We start from the raw sequence: 23,174 nt of genomic DNA, 5'->3' as shown, positions 1-23,174 counted from the left end.
CAGAAAAAACAAGTTGTTCTAAAGGAAAAAAACAATGTAATTTACATCACTTTTATGTAATAGAGTTACTTTTTAAATTGAAAAGTTTTTATTTTACTATTCTTGTACACGGGAACACGTGTATCCAGCTGTGATTCATGTCACGATGAAGCCGCCTGCCTCGAGTCTAAAGAAAGAGGCGACACTTTCTCAAGGCAGACGCTCTCTTGTGTCTGTAACGTTGGCTTTGTAGGTGATGGCCTCATGTGTTACAATATAAAACTCTGTAGTGACTCTTCTTGCTGTAAAGAAGGTTATCAGTGGTCACCAGACTGGGGCTGTGTGGACACGGACGAGTGCTCTCTTACAGACTCCCCATGCAAACTATCTCAGGTTTGTAGAAACACTCCAGGCTCTTTCGTATGCTTGGAGCCTTCCCCCAGCTCCAGATCAGGTCCCTCCTCCCAGTCTGTCCAGTTCAGCTGTGGATCCACTGTGTGTCCTTCAGGCACAGACTGTGTCAGAATGAATGGGACTCTCCAGTGTGCTGACCCCTGCCAGGAGTACACTGTGCTGAATGATGACTGGCACTCAACAAATAACATGTCCACCAAGAACCCACGCTGTGATCGAAATGTTAACTGGCAAGGCTGGTATCGGCTGTTTCTGGGGCAAACCAGTGCTAATATTCCAGAGAGGTGTGTGGCTGAAAGAAGGTGTGGAACCCATGCTCCTCTATGGATAAAAACCCCTCATCCCACACAGTCAGGTCAGATTGTGAGCCGCACTGTGTGTGGCTCATGCTCAGGAAGGTGCTGTCGTTTCTCCTCACACACCATCCATGTCAAGCTCTGCTATGGAAACTACTTCGTCTACAAACTTGTGCAGCCAAGCACATGTTCGCTTGCATACTGTGCAGGTATTGTTCCATTTGTAACATTAACTCTTTAACCACATATTTACATTTTTCATCTAAATCAGTTACTAAAAGAATGACTCTATTGTCCTGTTGTTCTTAATTCTGATTAGAAATGTTCCTTTAGTTAAGCAACAGAACCCCCCTGTTTTCATTGTAACCAGAGGTGAACGAAGCAACTCCTGAAAATCCTTCAACCACAGCTGATCCAAGTACAGCGACCTCTTCTGCCAGTCAGGTCAATATCACCTCCACCACAACACCCGACAACAGCTCAGCAGTTGAGGGTGAGGTCTGTCTGGTTAACAGAGGGAACCAGTCCTGCTCTGGCAGAGTAGAGATCTTCCACCGTGGACAGTGGGGGACGGTGTGTGATGATCAATGGGGCCTGGCTGATATCGATATTGAGGAGAAAAGAAAATCCGATAAAGAAATATCGGCCGGAGACTTAACCTTTCTAAATCCTGCCCATCTGTGCATGAAGAGGTATTTTATGTAGATAGATTAAATAATAGAATACTTAAATATTTTTTATATCCCACTCAAAAGATGATGTTTATTTTAAATTCTTGGAACTTTTATTGACAAAAAGGTCTCATTGATATTTAAAGTCCAATATTTGCTCATGAACTTACAATAAATAAACCTTTCTCCCCCTGAGTGTTTCACTCTATAGTTGAGACTTTTTATTTGTTGTTTCTTCTTCTTTGAAGACGATCTCCAAATGATAAACAAAATTATTCTTATTAAATTTAAACATGTTGTATCATCTGTAGGCTATATGAATTGTAATAAAACACCAGGTGAATTATGTTGTGCAGCAACAACATGATGGCAGTTTAAGCTAAAAGCATTGTGATGATCAGGGTGCTGGATAACCAAGTAGCAGGGGTTCCCAAACGTTTCAGCCCGTGACCCCCAAAATAAGAGTGTCAGAGATTGGGGATCCCCCACTGTCCCTGGAGATGGCTTAGGGATATAACGTAGCGCACTGCCTCACACATGCACTAATATGCCCATCAAAACACCAAAAATAACAAGACAACAGCCTAAAAACCATATAATATATATATATATATAATATAACATATACACTATGTTATATAGTAATTCATTGTAAGAAAGGCTAGAAACAGAATACAAGTAATTTTCATGTATTAACCTAAGCACTGAGTGGACAAACAAAACTTAAACAGACACACAGGAGGGCATCTTGTGAGCCCCTCTCAGTAGCTTGCGACCACTCGGGGGGGTTCCCGACCCCTACTTTGGGAACCACTGGCCTAGTGGTTATGTTGCGTGCCTCATGTACAGTTGCTTAAGTCTACATTGCAGCGACCGTTGGGTTCGAATCTGACTCTGGCCCTTTGCTGCATGTCATCCCCAACTCTATCCCCCCAACACATCCTGTCTCTCTTCAGCTGTTGTATCCAATAAAGGAAAAAATTGCCCCAAAAATATATATTTTTTTAATTATTGAGATGAAAATATAAAACTGGGACCTTCAGCTACAAAATGTGTGCTGAAATTTTCCCAGCAACCTTCATGCTGTCCTGGTGGTAGCTAGGCTTAAACCCAACATTACAGTCCATTTAGATGCAGTGAATCACAGCAGAAAATGACTTTTTTTGCAATAAATATTTTGTATAGGCCTATAAACAGTATGACAGTGGTGTAAGTTTAATCAGGGGGGGGCATACTGTGTGTTGTGGTTGTTTACCCTTCAGCTGAAGGTCGACGTACACCCTACTACTTCTCTGCTCTCTAGGAAACTCACAATAATGGTCAGTGTAAGCAGGGGGCCTGGCTTTCTCTTCACTCTTTGATTGACTGGCCAAGGACCCAATAGAATAGCTTGTTCGCATAGACTGGGCGGGGCACTAAGTGACCAACGTTCCCCAGTCGGGTTCAGGGTTTCGGAGCAGTCAGGGTTAATTTCCGCCCAGCGGTTCATGTTAAGTAGCTCTCAACTTTTCCTCCGTCGACAGTCGTCGCCATGTCCAACAATAATGCAAGCAACAACTTAATCATCGCTCAAAGGGCTGTGAAGCAGCTCCGGCTAGAGGCCAGTATCCGGAGGATCAAGGTACGAGCCCCCTCAACACTAACACACAAACACGGAAGACCGAGCGGACCTGCTGCTGAATGGCGGAGACAAACTGTTGCAGAAAATGACACAAACTGGACTCTTACAACACAGGCTCAACAAAGTGACACATACTTTTGTTTCTTGTGAACCATAGTTACAAGCAAATACGTTTCCTTCCGTGTCTTTACGGCTGTCAGAAATCGTATGCTGTCTGTTTTGGAAAGCGTCACCACTTTAAAATGCCAACGTATCGACAGAAGTAAATGTTTACACCTCTTTGTGTTAGTTTATGAAGCTAACAGGTGGTCAGCCTATTTTTCATAAAGTTACATAGAAGACTCGTTTGTTTACTGCAGCGTTGTTTGCAAACTGTATGTAAAACAAAGCGCCAGGTAGAGTAGTTTGGCAGCAAGCCAGTTACAGTGTTACGAATGCTTTATATGTGCCAGGCTGTTTATTTTTCCTCTTACTGAAAAACATAATCTTCTTCTTGGCTTTGCAGGTGTCCCAGGCGGCAGCCGAGCTCAGGAACTTCTGTCTTCAAAATGCCTCCAAGGACCCTCTCCTGGTGGGGGTCCCCTCCAGTGATAATCCCTTCAGACCCCCCAAATCCTGCTCCCTTTTCTAAGGTGGGCCTGCTTGTCCCCTCTCTGAGTCATAACTTAAGGACACAAATTCATTTTATTCAGAATCCTATCTACTAAATTCAGGTAGGGGCGACAGAGCAAACAGGATGTGGACAAAGGGTCTTTTATATTAAATGACGCAACTCATTTCATCAGAAAATTACCATCGCACTTCTTCCAGGTGTTGAGGTTGCTCATTTTGGTTTAGATTGCCAGCCCTCCACATAAAAGCTGGTGAGAAAAGCAGCAAATCTTTAAACTGGCAATTCTGAAACAAAAACATTTCCTCTATTTGCTAAAAAAGAAATACTAAAAGTTATTATTAACATCTTTGCAGATTGATTATCTTCCAGTAAAATAATTTATCAATCGCATTACATTTGCCTCTGTATGCCAACTTTATTTTATTTGTGGATCAATTTTAATATTAAGGTTTTCCCACATCCAACTAGTTTGGGGTTCTTCTTTACTAGTCATTATTCTGATCTAACATCACTGATGTTCACTAGCAGCTCGGTAAAGTACTTCTACTTACAGCATTAGAAATTTTCTAAGAGGATTTTTCTATTTTTTTCTTTTAGTTCTTAAAAAAATAAAACACATGCTGGTTACATGTAGGGCCCGACAGATTAATTGGCAAGCGGATAATATCGGCCGATATTAAGATATCCAGTGACATACCGTATCGGATATTTTTTATCACAGATATGCGCCAGTATTACATTATTATTATTATTACAGAGTTATGAACCAGTGAATTATCATTTTGTCATTGTATTACACTAGCAGCAGAGTGCGTTATATGGATTACAACAAGCATCGTCACTCTTCAGCGTGTCAAGCGGTGACGCACGTACATGTTACTTTCCAGTTGAGTGACCATTTGTCCACATTTTACTGTATATACACAAGTGTTTGATGCCTGCATTTGAGGGGTCAACTCAATAAATAGGTATTTCTATATTTGTCTCGACAGAAAAAAAAAGAAAGTTATCGGCCAATAAACTCATACCAGAATTTTCTTCCTCTGCTATATCGGTATTGACCCCAAAAATCCCATATCGGTTGGGCCCTAGTTAGCCTACTTGTTCATCTTTGCTCAAAAGACACAAGTTTAATTTAAGTAATAACACTTTGGTATAAAGGAAATCATTTTGTCATCTAGTGGAACATGTTGGATGAATACCTTGTTTCAAATTAACATGATTACCGTACAAACCACTACAGGCTTGATTATGTATGTGATTGCTAATTACGTCTGGTTTGTTTTCTGTCTACAGCAGAGAGAACCGTGGAGGATTTCTGAATTTATCTGTCGATGGCTTTCTCCACTCCCACTTGAAGTCGATGGGGATTGACCAGCTGCTCCTCTTGGGAAAATGCAACATGGGACTGATGGGTTTGGGGAACTTTTCCACTTGTTTGCCAAAATGAATGGTATAATAACTACAATCTGTTACACTAATGCAGGGCCAAACTCTACATGTCAGAAAACAAAAATATTATGACACTAACTTGACTAATGATTAAGCCTTTCTTAGTTCATCCACTACTTTACATGTCTGGTTTGGATTTACTGCACTAATAGTGTCTGTCTCCAGGCAGTAAAACTCAGCCGTTATGATTGGCTGCTGAATAAAAATTCCTCTTGTGTTGTGTGGCAGATGGAGCAACTATCAAACATTAATTTAAACCAGGTGCTGTTAATGAATATTATATATGAACTGCGTTTCATATTGTGGCCAAATGACATAATGTTAGCTTTTGAGCTAAACTTAACAGTGTCTTAAACTATTTATGTATTAATGGTGTTACTATTTGGAGGTACAACAAGCGGTACAAACTCATCAGTGCAGATATGGGACTGTCTGATAACCTTTAATCTTGTCTTCTGTAGATACTTAACAGCCTTAAGACTGATTTTTATTAGGCCTACCTTTACTTTCAAGTCTATAAAGACTCTGTGACGAGTTTTTAACTGGTTACGAAATAGAATGAAATTAATGCTGATGCCTTTTTATGACCCACAAAACCCACTGTCACCAACAGTGACAAGACTGACCACATCTATGTATTCATTTTTAATGGCTGAAACTTCTGCCCCAGGGTAGGTGTAAACAAAGTGATATAGTGCACTCTAAACAAAACAGCCTGTTTCAAGTTTTCCTCAGGAAATATTCAAAGCGAGTGATATAATAGTTGGCATAAAGCAGGGTGATATCTTTGTCTGAAAATTCTGCTTACACATGTACAAAATAAGATCAGCGGGAAAATACAAGAGGTACAGTTTTGTCCACAGGGGGGCGCCAAAATTGACACAAACCAAAAGTTCCTCACAGGAGCTTTAATGTATAAAAGAAATGTCATGGTCTTTAAGTATGTAAGAAATGAAACCTGGTAGTACATTAATATATATCATAATATATACACACAACAGGCAAAATCACACTTGTTCCAATATAATTAAAAAATCTAAATATTTCTGAGTGAATAATGCTGCAGTGACTTGTTGCATTCATTGTTTTTCACGCTGGACTCAGATTCCAATCAACTTAACTTTTAACAAGTTAGCCTGCCTCTTTCCTACCTTTGCTACTGTTGGCAACCTTTAAGAAATTAAATACTTATTTTGGACACTGAAGAAGTGCTGTTTGTGATTTCTGACTATGAATTGAACTCTTCCATTTGTCTTTTTGAATTACTAAATAAACTTGTTTCAATCTGACTTTATGACTCAAAAAACAAACAGGTCCAGGAATGTGTTACATAGAGGTACAATTGTGTAACCTTTGGTGTTGTTTGACATTCAGTTATGGCACAGGATGATTCATTAGAGTTACTGATATTGCTGGTACCTTGTTCCATACTCTTTTAACTGATAAACAGCATGCTCATATCCACTTTAAAGATGTTAACACGTGCTGAAATGAACGTGAGATTAATTCATTTTAATCCTCCATATAAGATTTTAAAAATGCTGAGCTGGACATTAAACTGCTGAGTGTGTATGTCTGGTTATGTCTCAGTCAACAAGTTTTCTTCTTACAGCATTAAAATAAACATGAATCGGGGGTGGGGGGCAAGAGCCATTTATATAGATTTCAACACCAATAGGATGTTAGGCAATAGGCACTATGATGGCTGGGTGGGGTGGTCAAACGATCATAATGACCCAAGGTGATAAACATCTATAACAATCATATCTAAATACAACACCAAAATACAAGGTAAACATACAAAGGAAAAAAATGTAGGCTATAGCGCCATACTAAAACATAAACAACAGGCTTCAGAGTAGGCCTAATTAGCGGAAGTGGAATCACCTGCAAATAAAAGAGGCAGCATCTATTTGGGGAAGATTTCCTGATCAGGTAAGGATCTTGAAACATGAACTCACTTTTGTTATTATATAATGATTGTCATTTTGAGTGCTCAGAGAAAAGAATTACGACCCAAAAAATGTGTTGAAAGTGTTTTAATCCTGATGTTGTGCACACCAGTTAAGTTAACATATGATTTGTGAATATAGAATACAAATGGCATCCAGGTTTGGCCAGAGGAGGGTAGAAAGACGTTCTGAGCGCTCAGGTATTAATGTCACCCTTTACTTGTTATTTCCATACAAAAAAAAACAACATCCAGCAACGTCCCCATTGACGTATTTCTGTTTTATTTGCCTTCGTTCTTCCTGTCTCTCTTGTCTGCTTCAGACACCCATAAGCTCTGTGATCAAAACCCCAACACTTTGAATGATCTGTCTGTCAGCGCCCCCTGGTGGACGGTCAAGGACGAGAACAGAGAGCAAAACCAATCAGACAGAGTGGGGTTAATTTAGATGAATTAAATATATAAAATGCTTTTAATTCTGATGGGAAAATAAAACTTCTGTGACTTTGTAGGAGCAACTAAAAGAGATGGACGAGCATATGGCCAGGCTTCAGGACATGCTGAAATATGAACGGGCCAAAGTAATTTAATTTAATTCCTAAGCACCTTTTCTTATAATGCTTTTGCGTGTGAAAATCACCATTCTTCCTCGTTCCAGTCCTCTCGCCTGCAGCTGCGGTGTAACCAGCAGGAGGCAGAGCTGAGGCGTAGAGAGCAGCACAGCAATAGACTGAAGGAGAGGCTGTCTCAGCTGCCTGACAGACACAAAGGACCATGTGAAACTCTGAATAAGTCTCAAAACATTTTACAAACGTGTATTTGCTTGTACCATATATATACTGACTGCACTCGTGTATTATGTTTTCGTCCAGCCTTAGAGGTGTTGAACTATCTACCTGGAAGGCGAGGAAAAAGAGAAGATCCAATAAAATCATTCAGGTCTACTGCAAAGTAAGTATTTTTTATTTTATTAATTAAAATTGCCTTCTAATGTGTAAATATTGATTTTGGCTCGCAGCGTTTATGAAAGCCACAGAAGCCTATTAAATCTCCTTGTAGTAATAAGCTCCAGAAATTACTAAAACACCGAAATAACTAGCCTACTTTTTAGGTGTGGGCTATGAGGGAGATTAATGACAAAGCTGTGATGAGCTAGCAAACCATTATGTTAATTGATGTTTTGTAAGGACCCCCTTGAAAATGAGATGATGCATCTCAAGGGGCTATCCTTGAAATAAATTACAAGTGAACCACAATTACTCCAGAGCAAAGTCATCAAAAAAGTGTTTTATGATAAATTCACAGTTTTACAGAACATATCACATGGCTATATGGCACTTTAACCAAGAAAAACAATCACATTTTCAGGTATATTTGGGAGCTTGTTATATAGTAGGTCTGCGGGTCACCAGCAGAGGGTGCTAATAATGCACAACATACGAGTCCCTGTGTAGAACTGATAAAGTAAAAGTATTAGGCATAAAGAAATTACTTAAAAATATGTAATAATTGCAATTGGTGGCAAATGAAATGGTCCTCACTCCTACATTCTCAAAATAGTTAACTTGTGCACACTAGATTGAAATGAAATCACCTTACGGGACTTTATGGGCTCCACAGCTCTCTGATTATGTCATAATCGAATTTCTCCATCTTGCAGGCAAGAAGAAACTACACTGCGTCTGATGCTTGAGCGCAGAGAAGCAGAGCTCAGAGAGGCGATGAAGCTGCGCCACAGCCTCACCACTTTATTGCATGCACTCAGAGTCAACATGGAGCATGTGGGTAAAAGAAGAGAAAGTAGCTGTTCCGGAGCTTTCAATGGTTGGAAATGAACTTCCTCAGCAGAGAAAGCTGCACAATGGGCTTAAGAAGTAAAAGCAGAGTTTTCCATGAATAGTTCAATTTAGTCCATCTTTTGAAATTTTACATCCTATCATTAATTCGTTGATCTTTAAGCCACTTTTGAAGTGCTCACACAATCAATCTACTGAGGAAGACTGTAGAACTCTCAAAGCTCCAGAAAAGCTACAAGGAAAGGATGCATGAAATATGAAACTCTAGGTTTACCTTTCTGTCAGACCCTGTCCGATGTGGTGAACTTTCAGGACAAGGTCCAAACTGAAGACATGCTGCTGGATCAGGCTGAGGTCGCACTGGGGGACCATGTGACTGGAGGTGTGGTTCAGAGTTGGAGGCAGGTGCAGAGGAGACTGTGTGACCTTGTGCCTGAAGGTAAACATCCAGGTGGAACAATCTAGTAGGTAGGTAAGTCTATCAAAGAAAATAATCTGTACGTTCTCTTGACCGTGTAGGCCACTCTGGTGCTGGTACCGACCATGACAAGCTCCTGGCTCAGCTAGAAACTGAACTGAAGGAGAGCCAGCAGCTTGTAAGATTACAACAGCAGCTTCTGCAGGTCTGTTTTCTTTTATCATGCACGGACACATCAAACACTGTCCAATGGGAACTTTTGCTCAGACTTAGAAACCGAAATCTTTGTTTTTGTCTTCAGGACAGCCTTGCTTCACCAGTTCCCGCTGAACTGGCTGATTCCTACTATTTGGAAGAGTGGGAGCGTCTTCAGATGCACTGGGCGGAGCTCAATCATCAGAGGAAGACTTTTGAGAGGGAGCGGCAGTCCTTCACTGATGCTGCCATCCGACTTAGCCATGAGGTAAGGAGAAACGAGACTGGTATTGTTCCTGAAGTAAGATGGAGTAATTGCTTGTTGTTTATTTTGTTCCATAATTGTATCACATGATGTATAAACTAGCATCACAGATAATACCGTTATAAAGAAGATGAATAAGACACAGCTGGGGTGTCAAAATGTACCTTTTTCCAAATATCAGATCTGCAATTGACAGTAGTTTCTTCATACACGCTTAAAATGCTGCTTGTTACTCCTTTTAATGTCATGTAATGTTTCTCCAGCGGCGAGATTTTGAGCATCAGAAGGCTTCTCTCCTGAAGCAGCAGTATCTGTGTGACTCGCCTGTTTTAAATAAACAAGCACACAGCAACAGGAGAGACTGCTCTTCTCTAGGTTAGTATGCAGTGACGTTTAGATGTGAAACGGATGATGTTTTCCTTCCATGAAATAACTAGATAACAAAAGTTAAGCTTAAATTCTGTACATGACAGCAGATTTCTCAGGTTTGGGGCCCAACAGCGTATCTGGCTGTCTTCCAATTACTCCTTCCTCAAGCCAGTCTGGGGCCGCTGCTTTTTCTGGATTAAACCAGGGAGCTGTCAGAGTTCAGACTCCCAGCACTCCTGAGCTCTACTCTGCCCTCAATCTGTCATACAACTGCAGGTTAGTCAGGTCTGCTTTGACATCATTAGCAGCATACACAAAAGACATCAAATTAACCAAGTGGTGTGTTGTCTCTTACCCTGCTTGGTCCAGATGAAACAGTTAAATGTTCATGTGTCTTTTAACAGATCAAAATCAGTGTAAGAAGCTTTGCTTGCACTTCAGTGATATTAACGCCCCCTTTATCACTACTTTACTTGCCATTTCTCATTCCTCTCTTCTCCCATAGATCCACAGAGGTTGGTCAGCAGTCTGACATATGGGACGGCAGAGCAGACGGGATGTTTCACACAACACAGGCTCCACACTTGGACTGGTCATTTTAGCTGATCTGGAAAATAACTTTGAATTAAAAATATACTTTACCTTTTATCTTAAATATAAATAAAGATTTTATTTTTGCCCTATTTGGTTTTTTTTTTCCACAGTTGTGTTAAAAACAATGAAAATGTGTCTGGGCTGTTGAAGCCTGCTCAATGACAACATGTCCTTATTGTGGCTGGTTATGTCTGTTCTGTGTACTGGCGTTGGGTTAGGTAAGAGACGAGGCGATAAACAGTACACTTCAGAATAAGCCTTTTATTTCAAAGTAATTCCACACCAAGGAATGATTGTGAGCAATGGAGATTCTCGAGTCTACTGGGGTCCCAGGCAAGAAATAATTGGGGGCACTACAACCGATGCTTACTCCTCTTCCTCTTTTTTCCTGTTACTGATTTAGCTCTTAGATAATTCCTCTAATTTCTTTGGTTGACTTTCATGGACAAACTTTGGTTTTAATAATGCATGCAACGCTAGGCAATGAGAGTGAGGGCTGTCAGATGGGGCACCCTTGGGGAGGTTTCTTACTGTCATTGCTATATTTGCACATATATTATACATATACTATATTTGCACAAAACTGCTATGTTTTAAAGTTTGTGAGCCCTTAGGGGCCCCCTTCTGGGCTGGGGCCCCAAACTGTTATCAACCTTGCCTGTTGGCAAGCAGCACCTCTGATTGTGAGTTGCATATTAGACATTTAAAACCAAGAAGAATGTTTTATTTTAGTCACAAAACACGACTTTGAAGATGTACAGGACAAGATGAGCGAAGAGTTGAACCATCCTGCTTTGTCCACAGAGGTCACCAAAATCAACAACACAAAAGTTACTCAGAAAAAAGTTCCCAAGTAGTACCCAAGAAAATGTTCAACATCAGTTCCAACTACATTCACTTTATTTGCTTAATGTGTTTTAAATTTGTGCTATAAACTTTTTCTTTTCAAACCAGTAGCATACTCAATGTTTGTATTTGTTCACCCACAGAGGCAGACGGGGAATGAAGGACCAGAGAGGAAAAGGAAAGGACAGAGACCGACCACTGGATTTAAACTGATGGAATACTCGTTTTAGCCCTTTGGTTATTAGAGCATCCATCAGCAAAGCAAAATGATAGCATAAAATGTGGAGTTATTTCTGAATAGGTCTTATAGATGGAAAAGGTCTACTTGGCTGCTTGATGACATTTGACTCCTTTATTTAAACAACATTTTTTACTTCTATTCAAATCATATATATGATGAAATCTGCATTAGAAATGCACAATATTTCACCTTTACATACATGACCACCCATCGGGTTATAGTTCTAAGGCAACAATATTTTCAAACTAGGGCATTTGATTTTCCTCATTACTATTTCATTTTTTTTTTTTTTGCTGTCAAATAAACTGTATTTAGTAAACTGCTAAAGCCTGAACTGCCCTGCTTAACTTCAGCTGGGTTTATTCTTACAAGGAAATTAACATAAATCTTTCTTAGAAGAGGACATGATGCAGCAGGGCAGGCCAGAGGCGCTACTTGTCAACAGGCAAAGCAGGCAACGGCTTGGGGCCTCAGACCAGTAGGGGGTCTGGGGCATTATTGCTGTGAAAACCAAAGTTTGTGGAATGGAAGTCAAGAAAAATAAAGAAATTATCTAGGAACCAAATCAGAAAAAGGAAAAAAGAGGAAGAGCAGTAAGCATCGGGGCGATGGCATGATATAATGGTGATAATGCAGGTTGTAGTGCCCCCAATAATTTCTTGCCTGGGACCATGGGCGGTTCTAGGCAGGGGCCAACAGGGGCCAGTGCCCCTGTAACACTGAGCTTGGTCCCCCCTGTGGCCCCTCCTCCGAAAGGAAGAGCCCCCCTAGTATTTGACTCAACAACCGGACTCACAATCTAGTATTAAATTCTGTTACTGAAACAAACATAAATCATGTTATTTTATGCTGTGGTATTTAATGATGTGCGCTATTATTTGGCAGAAGATATATATATATATATATACATATATATATATATTAAAGCGATCATCTTTGTCTATTTTTCACTATGGTTTAATGTTTCCCTCTGACAAAACAACTGGCTCCAGTTTGGCCCCCTCAGTAAAAGTGGTCTAGAACCGCCACTACCTGGGACCCCAGTAGACTCCAGAATCGCCACTGGGGCAGGCACAGGTACATGGGGGTGCATAGGCCAGCTCTGACACTGTAGAATCGAGACTGTTACAATCCTCTCCTCCTCTCCTGTGACATCTGGAGAAAAAAACGACAAAAAACTGATGAGCATTATAGCATAGCTCTCTGTATGTCAGAGGCAACAATGTTCTTTACCTCTCAACTCCAACCAGCACATCAGCACATTGCTGTCTTTGACATTTACAGAAGGGCCACTGAATTTGTTTTCCTCAAGTCAGAACTTTAGAGTTAGTGATGTGTAGTTCGTGAACGATTCGTTCAAAACGAACGAATCATCTGGGTGAACGAACTGAACTGAATCACTTACTGAAAAGAGTCGTTCATTTCTCAACTTCAGTTGTGCTCTCCTCTCTCCCATCTCGTGTCTCTCTCTCTCTAGACCGTAAGAGTCACTCAAAGCCCGCCCTCCCTCCTCTCCTCAGTCAGTACAGTGTGTGTGTGTGTGTGTGTGTGTGTGTGTGTGTGTGTGTGTGTGTGTGTGTGTGTGTGTGTGTGTGAGCTCTCGTTCAGGTCCGCTCTTCCTCTCAGTTCTTTCAGTGAACGAACTGAACGAGAACTCCGACATGAATCACGTTCACTGAACGAACTGAGAGGAAGAGCGGATCTCGTTCAGTGAACGAACTGAACGTGTACTGAACGTACTGAACAGAACGGTCGGGGAAAATCAATGTGATTGTTTTAGCAGCTTTCAGTTTGCAAACTGTAACTTTATCCAACTAAATTCTCAGCTCATTGGTTTATTATTCACCACCGGCTGTTCTCAGTACGATCGCGAGCAGAACTAAACGTTCGGCCGTGTTTCAGTTTATTAAATTCTGATTCACAGACAGAGCTGCGGAGAAGTACTGAACGATTCGGTGAACGAATCTTTTGAACGAATCACTTTACTGAACTGATTCTACTGATTCAGTACACTGAAAATAACTGTTTTTCACATCACTATTTAGAGTCTATGGCCTGCACTCACACTGCTCCACGGTCACCTCTTGAAGTCTACATAACATCGCAAAAACATACATAGCTTAATGTGATAATGGAGCATGCTTAGTTTACAAGACAGGGGGGCTTCTTTACTGACTTTAAGGCTTATTTTAGTCAGATATACAGCCATCACACTGTGATTTCTCGATAATGGAGATTTGTTGTCCGTGCTTGTGTTCGTGCATGAACGGCACCGTCACTAAGCACACCTTTTCCAACAGTGCCAGGGCCAAGAAAGTGAACAGAAGCACTCACGATAGTCAAACGAACTGGACTTAAAGACGGTACGATCGCCTAGTGTGATGGTTGCGCTCTTAAAGCCACGTAATCTGTGTGACTTTATGGAGTGCATAGCCTATATGGAAATTTGAATAAGGGAGTAGAGTAGCATAACTAAACTTGTTTGATTGGAGGAAATGGAAGTGCTTATGTGACTTACACGGTGGTGTATGCCGTGATGTGATTGGCCACTGGTACCCTGAGGCGGGTACCTTTGATCACGACTTGTACTCAATTACCAATCAAAACGGCGTCACGGATACTGGCACCGTGATTTTGCTGTTCTTTGCGTGGTTTTTAGAAAACCAAACACAGAATCGTCTCAGTGAAGGGAAAGTGTGGTAGGCAAGACATATTATACAAAATATTAATCTGAGAATAATCTAGAATGAACGGCATGGTTTTGGGACTTTTTCGTGACTTGGAGTGCTTTATGGAGTCGGACAACAAAAGTTTCCAGCCTTGGAGGGATTACATAGGACTGGCGGACACAATGAAAGAGATCCTTGGACGCAACAGCGCCTCCGAGCCCACGCTACCAACCCCGATAGCTCCGTTGTCTGAAACTGATGGTCTGTGCGATGCCCTGCTGTCTTTGCGCATGAACGCAGTTAGCCAAAGTAGGGTCCTTTGCGCAGACCCTGCACCATATCTCCACGCTATACCTTCAGTAACAGGCTCCCCGGCTCACAAGCGTTCACCTGAGGGGTTGTGGTACTCTCCAGACTCCTTTCGCGCGAATGCGCCGGATGCGTTGGCTTTGCAGCTTGTGCCAAGAGAGACGGGGTCCTTTTGCCGGGGGCCAAAAGACCGCAAAAAGCCAGCTCGTTTCAAAACACCGGATCCACCGGCGCTACCTCCCTCACCTGAACGCATGGTTTGCAGCTTCTGCAAGCACAACGGGGAGTCCGAGCTGGTGTACGGGTCGCACTGGCTGAAAAACCAGGCTGGAGAAGTCTTGTGTCCCTACCTGCGGCACTATGTGTGTCCACTGTGCGGAGCCACTGGAGCCAGAGCTCACACCAAGCGCTTCTGTCCGAAGGTGGACAGCGCGTACAGCTCCGTGTACGCCAAGTCCAGACGCTGAACCAGCAGGTGGCAGGTTGCAATCAGACACTGTTGGATGAATCCGTCGGTGTGCTTTGTTTTGGTTTGATTTTCATTTGCATGCTTTGGTACGTTTGCTGTGTGCAGCCTTGTACCGCGCTGATTGGAGGCATCTACCAGCTGGTCTGTTTGTCGGCCTGGCCTTCTCTCACAGCGTCCGTGTGCTGTCTGGATCTGTACTTAACTAAAAGAACGACTGCCAGATATAATGTTGGGGAGGAGAAAAACAATCTAAAGATTGATGTATGTTTGTTTTAAATATATTTTTAACACGTGGTCGTCTGATGTCCAGTTTCATAACTCCTGTCCATGCATTGAAGGATATTTAACACAATCAACCCTCTATTAGACAGTCAGTAATAATACAGCACGTCCATTTATATGACCATGTCAGCATTTACCTTTTTAAATAATGAGTGATTGTTCTTGTTCCTATGTGTGAATACCTGTTCTTGAGGCATGTTATTTTATTTTGAATATTGTGCATGTGGCACTTCTAAATGCCAATTTAGCGAGTCTGACTTTGTAAAAAATGTGTGAATTTTCTTGTTTTTCAGAAATTATAAATGTCCACATAGACAAACATATCTGTATACTATGGTCATTATTTTACATCCTCTGACTTTATTAAGGCAGCCATGTTGAGCAGGTTAACCTGTGGAGTTCTTGTTGATGACGTTTTTCTTATTATTGTGGAATAATACTCAGATCACTGACTTAATAAATAACACCTGGCTTTATTTCAGAGGAACTACAACAACTATACCTTTTAAAAAGAACATGCCAGCTGTCAGTGCAAAAGAAGTATGAAAATAGATCCAAAAAGAAATGTTTTTTACAATGGCACAAAAATGTACTGCCTACAATTGGGGCAACAGGAGGGTCATTGTTGCGTGGAGCTGAACCAATCCCTCAACGTGTGGCGCTCCTTGAACTCTTAGTGCAGCGGCGAAGGCTCTCCAGCTCTCTGTGAGTGGCCATCACCTTTCGACTAGAGAAAACAAAAGCGTAGGGTGGACAATGCCAGGTTGAAGATGTAAAAGGATAAAAAGATGCTTATGGGTGAGTCAACGTATACCATGTGTTTTAAAGCAATCTCTCATAGCCTGTCTAAAACGTGGAGGTAGTCTTCGTGATGTCACCCAGCGGTTTCTGAAGCTGAATTTTGAAGCCTGACATTGGCGGTCGCGGTATTGTAAATGCAGTCCCAAACCAATTTTTGGGTGTGTATGAACTTGTCTTTTGGAGCCAGCCTTAAGCGGACACTCGTGGTGCGGTCACACTGGCAAGCCGTACCATGCCCGAGACGCTTCCACCCTAAAGTCCAGTTTAGTTTAGCCAGTGTGACCGCTCTGTGCCGTGCTCAGGCCCGGTACACTTCCGTGGTTTTGGCACACGGAGAGGTGTGCTTCGCACGGTACAGATTGCCAGTGTGACCGTGCCCTCAAGGAACTTTAGTTCGTTCGCTTAATTTTTCAACATTGGAGGCTGCCACTTGTACAATCTCCATAATCTAATAATAGATAGTATCTGAAGTACAGAAGCTTTGATAAAAACTCCAGTTATATTTTTAACCAAAAGCTGCTGCCAGTGAAAGAGAGTCCATTCAATAGTGATGTTTTTCAAGTCTTTTATGTGTTGAAGTTGTTTATGTCTCCTGTTTTCACATGCACTCCTGACACTATCTAGATAATAATGACCTGGCTGTTCACATATACTCCTCACAGCGGGAGACTATCCCTGTCAGACAGGAGTGGTGGGGGGTTCTCCTGAGGTAAGACAAGACGTGAAATAACCGACACGGAGCAACAGAGTCAGAAATATCTGCCTTTTAAATCAATGCGTAGTTCAACGGAATCACAATGTCAACAAAAGATTGGAGAAGAACAAACAGAAACATTATGCAGCCGTTTAATCACGTGCACGGAGATGGTAGCGGTCGTGTGCAGACAGCCTGTGCACTGGTCACAGGATATAAACGTCACTTCCCTCTCCTATTGGCTTGAGGTGAAATCTCCAGATTATATCCTGCTGTGTTCTCACTTCAGCTCACTCTGACTTTATGTGGTATAAATCCAGGGGGCTCGCCAGGAGAAACTCCCCATAAAGTCCAAGTGAAAAATGTTTGCTGCTTGCGTTCACACATGGAGTTCCTCCTGCAAATCTCAGCAGCTTTGCAGGAGTTTTCTGCATGTGTGAAAGCCCTAACACTTTTCTAGCTTTTATGTAAATAAAAACAAGAAATAATCCAATATTAGCCGACAATAAGGCCTTAAATTTTGTTGCAGTGGTATTAAAACAGGCATCGATGATGTTTGATTTGACTAGTAATGTATTAAAGAGCATAAATCTGGAGAAAACATTCAACCAATATTTAATGTAATGTTGACAAAAAAAGGAGTATCTCTCTCTCAAACTCACATTTCCAAATGTTAAAGAGTTCATAAAGAATGACATTTGTAATTGTTTTTTTATTTTGTTACTTTTTAGATTAGATCATCCTATTATTACAGTTAAGCTGATACAGACAAAATATGTTTTTTCTTTTAACTGTGTGTTGCCTCTACCTCTGCATCCATTTGTGATTTGTTGACTGAGTCATCTTTTATTGCTCCCTTCATGTCTAATGAAACCATCAGGGCTTCAGCAGATTGGCTGCAGTGTCCCTCAGGTGACCCTAGCTAAAGGTGCCAGACTGTCTGCTGCTGACATTTCTCCAGCCAATTAGAGCGCAGGGGCGGATGTGGAGAAAAAACAGCTGACCAATTATATTAGAAGTCAAAAGTTCAACTCTGGAAAGAGGGAGGGTCAGGATTGGTGTACAGAGAATGGTAGAACTGATAAAGAAAAAACACTGAATAAGAAAGAGGAGACCTGTTCACTTACTTCAGAGAGGAGAGTTCTCTGATGAGCCCACAGATCAGGTCTGAGGCGTCCTCTTGGAAGTCTGGGAAAGCAAGAGCATCCTCCCTCTCTGTCAACTCTTCTTCACTGTGTTTGAGGGTTGAAAAGTTAGATGGATCCAGAAAAAGAAACTTTAAGCGAATCCTTCATTTGTTTTGACTTCATTGAACCTTTAAATCATTTGAGTTTTCTGTTTAGATGGTAGAGAGCACTATCATGTTTCTCAAGCCTCCCCGGAGCTAAATCCTGAGCTTGTTGTGAAGACTTTAATTTCCCTAAACTTGATTCTTGGTTGTGTAAGTCAAATAATCCTAATGTTTAATTATAATAACTTCTCGTTATATATTTCCTTTTGAGTTTATTTGTAATACAATGCTCCTTTCTTAATGCTTTTATCTTATTTCCATTTTATTCTGTTGTTAATAAGCACATTGTCACTCTGTTTTTAAAGTTATAAACAAATTAAACGTAGTATTATTATCATTATGACCTTCCCTTCTCACACGTGACATTAAATCTACTTCCTTACGTCAGTGAAATGGTGTTCAACTGTGAGTCCGACACGTAATCCAAGCAACCATCAGGTCCGAACGGGTCAGAGGTGTCCCTGGTCAGACGGAGCTCAGCGTCCCGAGTGGAAGCACTCACACGAGGTTCATCCTCAGGCTCACACTGTGCGTCACAAACATGAATCAGATGTTTATGTCAAGTTAAAAAGCAGTAAAAATAATCTTCAGTGAAAGTCATTTTGATTACGTTTATGTTTCTTCTTCTTCTTCTTCTAGTGGAATGTCAATAACAGCAATTCAGAATAATATCCTCAGACTCAGTACTAGGGCTGGGTGATATGGACCAAATCTCATATCTCGATATATGATTGGCGATACTCAATGTATTTATCGATATTTTTTTCAATAGAGAAATAAAAAATAAAAGTAAGTTAACAGTCGGCTTCACAATGTCAACACAGACCTGAAAAATGAGATGAATATGAACTAAAATAGGCGAATTGCTAGCTCTACAGAAGACACGTTTAACAAGGTTTTAATACAACATAAACTATTTCAATAGAAACAGTATTGTCTTAGCATATATCCTGTTTAAATATATCGACACATCTTAAAAACTTGATATATCGCCGAGCCCTACTTGGTACGTCTTTTAGTGGGAAGTATTTTTCCTAAATGTAATTATCTGGGCCCAGTTGTTTAAAAGTAGTCCAACAGGATTAAAGCTTTTGGATAGAATCAAATCTTGAAATCAGGTTGTTCAAAAAAATAAAAAAGGTTTACATGAATGGATAAGATAAGGTCATCCAATCCTTTTTTTTATCTGAATAAAACAATATGTGTTCAAAACTTTCAAGAAGGTTCGGATAACTTTGATCCCAGAATCACTCTCTCACTCTCTCTCTCTCTCTCTCTATCTATCTTGATCACAGCAAAGGTCTGGATTCAGACTGAATATGGGGGAAAATGCAAGAAAACCATTACATTTGTCAAACAATAAAACATTTTTTACGAGGAAGTTTGTATTTTAAGTCTTATTTCAAAATATGTTTTGCACTCAAATGCTCTTTTGCTTCAAAGTGGGTGAAGTAGACATTATGGTTGAAATAAATAAAGGATTTAATATTTCATGCAATAGCATCAATATCTATGGAATAGGATTAGGCCACTGATAAATGTTTCCTCATAATAATGACTTTAATCTCAGAATTCTGTCTGTACAGTCCCTGTAAAGTCTGGACCTGGATCAGGTGGATCAAAACTAGTGTTTCTTTGAATAGAAAAAAAACCCTAGACATTTTCTAGACATGCTATCACAACCACTCACACTGTCATCCTTCTCCGAGCCACCAGGTGTCACTGCAGCCTCACAGAGCTCCACGGAGCCACAGTTCAATCCCCCTGCTTGGCTCTCTGTGGATGAAGCACCTGCTGGAGCTCTATCAGTGTTCCCATCATCACCTGTCAGCTCTTCCTTCTTCTCATCTTGTGTCGTCATGGTCACACCAGTCACCTCCTGACAGGCAGTCTCAAACTCACCCTGGTACTCTGCCTCCTCATTTTGGGTTTGATTAGGGGAAGAAGCGATGGCAGGACTTTGGTCGACTAATACTGACCCATCTGACACATCATTCATAGGTTCCTCCTCCTCCTCCTCCTCCTCCCCTTCCTCCTCAGCAGGGAGCTCTAACTTTGGTTCAGCTGTTTGTTCTGGATCAGGCTCTGTTCCTCCTTCAGCCCCACAGCTCTTCTCCTCTGAGCAGCCTGGACCACTCACAGTAATGCTCCCATCTGAGGTAGTGACAGCAACGCAGACGTCAGCCTCTGCCCTGTGTTTACAAGATAAAGGGAGATGTTACACATTTCAGTAATTTGAGTTGTTAAGTAGAACAACAAATTTAACTCGTTCTGCTCCCCAGTCAATCAAAAAGAAAGGTAGAAACAACAAATGTGTGATTATCATGTAGTATGGACCCATCATTACTCTGACCTCTTATACACTTCACAGTTTGGGGACTGAAGCTTTATCGCTGCCTCGTTCTGCTCGGACTCACTACCCGCTGGGATGGAGATTGAGGACAGTAAGACGTGTGTGGATAAACTCTCCTCCTGAGCCACAAGGTCAGCTGTATTATCATCAACCTGTGTCTCAACTCTCTCCGGTTCCTTTTGCCCGTTCTCACGCTTATGTGTCTGCAGAAAGTGACTCCGCTCTTTCTCTGTTAGACCACACGTTCCCATCCTTCGCTTCTTTTTGGCCGGTAACACCGCTGCTGCCTCCTTTGTGGTCATCTTCATATCTGCCGTGTATGCATTCATGGGCTCTTCTCGGCTGGTTTCTGCATTTCTCTCCAGATTGCAGTTAGAGTTCTCATTTCCATCTGCCCGCTCTTCCAAAACAGTTGTAAAGCCATCGCCCTCTTCAGAGAGTGGCACAAAGACCTGAAGTTGATCATTCCCTGTTTGAGTTGGTGATCTCTTACATTCCTCTGCAGTTATTTCAACCTTGTCAGCATCATTATCAGAATGGACTGTAAAGCCTTCCAGCTTGGAAACATTGTTGGGTTTGGTGACTGTTGTCTCGTCTTGCTCTGCAAAATCTGTTACTGTCACATCTGTTGGGTCCGCAGGATTTTCTTCTGTGACAGGATTTTGTTTGGTGGGACAGGGCTGTTCTGCTGCCTCATGTTGAGTTGAAGCTAAAGTAGATTCCAGCAGAGGGCACTGCAGCAGTGTGGGATCCTCTGCTGCATTAGTTTCTCCAGTGTCCTGAAATTCATTAAAAAATATCAACTTGGGAAAATACATTGCAAAAATTCAATCTTCAAACCAAGTACAAGGCCAGATAAACATCTTATTTTAAATCAAATAAGACCTGAATTGCTTGTTGTGAATAAAATTTGCTGCCAGCACAGCAAGCAAATAGATAGATAGATAGATAGATCGATAGATAGATACTTTATTGATCCCGAGGGAAATTCAAAGCATCCAGTAGCAGGTTACAAAGACGTACATGACATGAAATATTTGTTACAAATTAACCACAAAAACCAACGCCCACCTCCCATACATATACATTAACCTGAAAAAAAGATTTAAAGAATCTAGATGAATCAAACTTAAACCTGTGCAATTAAAAAATAGACATAACGCATGAAGGGATAACAATATATGTGAAATTTAAACAAGAACCTATAAACAGTTGAGGAAAAAATCTGTAATTAGACCTGAATATAAAAAATAAAAATAAAAAGTGTTGACCTTCTGAGTTGTGTTGTTTATATATGTACAGCAATGTTTAAAAAGCAGATTGTGCAGAGTTATCAAAAAACAGACATTAAATAAAGTCAGTGCAAACATTAAAGGTGTGATTTAAATGATTGTGAGTCAGCATTAAAGTGTCCAACTAGAGGCTGACTCTTGGGACAGCTGTGCAGATGGGAAATGGAAAAAGGAAGATTTAGTCCAAGAGTCACTGTTTGCTTTCCCATAACCGTGAGGTGTTGTACAGACGTATGGCCAGGGGGACAAAAGAGTTCTTAAGTCTGTCTGTGGAACAGGATTGTGACAGCAGTCTGCCACTGAACACACTCCTCTGCCTGGTGAAGGTGCTGTGCAGAGGGTGGTGGGTGTTGTCCATGATGGAGAGCATTCTGTTCAGTAGTTCAGTAGTAAATGTAGTTTATAAAGTTTCTTGAATTAAGATAAAGATCTCATGTTAAGACACTTCACAGGTTCATTTTGCTTGTTGCACTGGCAGCAATTTCACTCCTCACAAGCAATTTGAGCCTTATTTGTGCTTTTTATGTTTTGAAATAAAATGTTTATCTGGACTGGTCAGGTGGATCTGGCTTATATAAAGTGTAATTTTCTTTGACAAAAAATAGTCACATACACTTGTTAAGATTAAAAATGTTGGTCAGTAAATTAAAAAGATAGGCTTTGTCTCTATCTCCCAAGTTACCTGATGACAGATGGTCGTCTGAACATCAGTCTCAGAAATCTCCTCACTTGGACATCCCCTCTTCCTTGACCTGAGGGACCGAGGTTGGGCTGGAGCTGAGCTGTCTTTGCACACAAGTACAAACTGATTTCATCTCTGGGGGCTTATTCAAATAATTCATGAGGGTAAGTGATGAATTGAAGGAAATGTTTCTCAAGTAGAATTTGTGATTGGTATCTAAATGGTGGTCCATCAAGAAAGCTGTACATAATCACATATAATTTCAGTTTGATAGTATCATCTCCTTTACCACTACTCTGGATCTTCTCTTTTCCTTTGGCCATCTTCTCTTCCTAAAGACACAAAATAAACTTATTGATAAACAGGGCAGGAAGCACTAATGTCAGAGGTCTGTCATAAATTATTTATTTGTTTGGTTAATATTTATGTTTGGCATTTTTTTTTAACTATAATGTTTAAAAAAGCCCTCAGGTTAGAGGCAGCTAGCTAGCACACACTTTACAGTGACTAGATAAATAAAGTTTACGATATAGTTTTCACACTGAAGGAACTTTCTGAGCTTCATAAAACCAATTTATGGCTGATGAAGTTGACTCTGAGTGACAGGTAAA

The 23,174-nt window shown here is 40.9% G+C and overlaps 5 protein-coding genes across 7 annotated transcripts; 4 read left to right on the top strand and 1 right to left on the bottom strand.

The window, feature by feature from the left end:
• Positions 1-106: 106 nt before the first annotated feature.
• LOC132954118 (uromodulin-like) lies at positions 107-1,394 on the top strand. Its single transcript, XM_061026586.1, has 2 exons — positions 107-898; positions 1,060-1,394. Exons 1-2 carry the CDS (start codon positions 244-246, stop codon positions 1,392-1,394), a joined length of 990 nt encoding a protein of 329 aa, XP_060882569.1. The 5' UTR covers positions 107-243.
• Positions 1,395-2,781: 1,387 nt separating this feature from the next.
• On the top strand, positions 2,782-6,335 carry si:ch211-286b5.5 (uncharacterized protein LOC100003596 homolog). The gene is made up of 3 exons (XM_061050222.1): positions 2,782-2,981; positions 3,487-3,613; positions 4,891-6,335. The coding sequence occupies exons 1-2, from the start codon at positions 2,892-2,894 to the stop codon at positions 3,610-3,612; spliced, it is 216 nt and encodes a 71-aa protein (XP_060906205.1). The 5' UTR covers positions 2,782-2,891; the 3' UTR covers position 3,613; positions 4,891-6,335.
• Positions 6,336-6,475: 140 nt separating this feature from the next.
• On the top strand, positions 6,476-10,723 carry si:ch211-286b5.4 (afadin- and alpha-actinin-binding protein B). Of its 3 annotated transcripts, none has more exons than XM_061050209.1 (12): positions 6,476-6,981; positions 7,321-7,430; positions 7,510-7,578; positions 7,656-7,773; positions 7,870-7,948; positions 8,658-8,778; positions 9,079-9,232; positions 9,313-9,416; positions 9,513-9,674; positions 9,935-10,046; positions 10,145-10,316; positions 10,546-10,723. In XM_061050209.1, the coding sequence occupies exons 3-12, from the start codon at positions 7,525-7,527 to the stop codon at positions 10,640-10,642; spliced, it is 1,173 nt and encodes a 390-aa protein (XP_060906192.1). In that variant the 5' UTR covers positions 6,476-6,981; positions 7,321-7,430; positions 7,510-7,524; the 3' UTR covers positions 10,643-10,723. The 3 variants fall into 3 exon arrangements, with proteins under 3 accessions (XP_060906192.1, XP_060906184.1, XP_060906175.1); XM_061050201.1 differs by lacking the exon at positions 6,476-6,981 and adding an exon at positions 6,988-7,198 and having other exon boundaries at positions 10,148-10,316; XM_061050192.1 differs by lacking the exon at positions 6,476-6,981 and adding an exon at positions 6,988-7,198.
• A 3,578-nt stretch (positions 10,724-14,301) lies between these two features.
• Positions 14,302-15,773, top strand: nanos3 (nanos homolog 3). Its single transcript, XM_061050183.1, has one exon. The coding sequence runs from the start codon at positions 14,468-14,470 to the stop codon at positions 15,164-15,166; it is 699 nt and encodes a 232-aa protein (XP_060906166.1). The 5' UTR covers positions 14,302-14,467; the 3' UTR covers positions 15,167-15,773.
• Positions 15,774-15,836: 63 nt separating this feature from the next.
• LOC132983729 (uncharacterized) lies at positions 15,837-22,894 on the bottom strand. Its single transcript, XM_061050172.1, has 7 exons — positions 22,853-22,894; positions 22,564-22,667; positions 20,590-21,368; positions 19,927-20,428; positions 18,620-18,762; positions 18,073-18,177; positions 15,837-16,177 (listed from the first exon to the last, which is right to left on the bottom strand). Exons 1-7 carry the CDS (start codon positions 22,884-22,886, stop codon positions 16,099-16,101), a joined length of 1,746 nt encoding a protein of 581 aa, XP_060906155.1. The 5' UTR covers positions 22,887-22,894; the 3' UTR covers positions 15,837-16,098.
• Between the last annotated feature and the right edge of the window lie 280 nt (positions 22,895-23,174).

This window comes from Labrus mixtus, chromosome 2 (assembly GCF_963584025.1).
Source record: "Labrus mixtus chromosome 2, fLabMix1.1, whole genome shotgun sequence".
Taxonomy (NCBI): Eukaryota; Metazoa; Chordata; class Actinopteri; order Labriformes; family Labridae; genus Labrus; species Labrus mixtus.
Note: the sequence above shows the minus strand (reverse complement) of the source record. Positions and strands in the feature narration are given on the sequence as shown.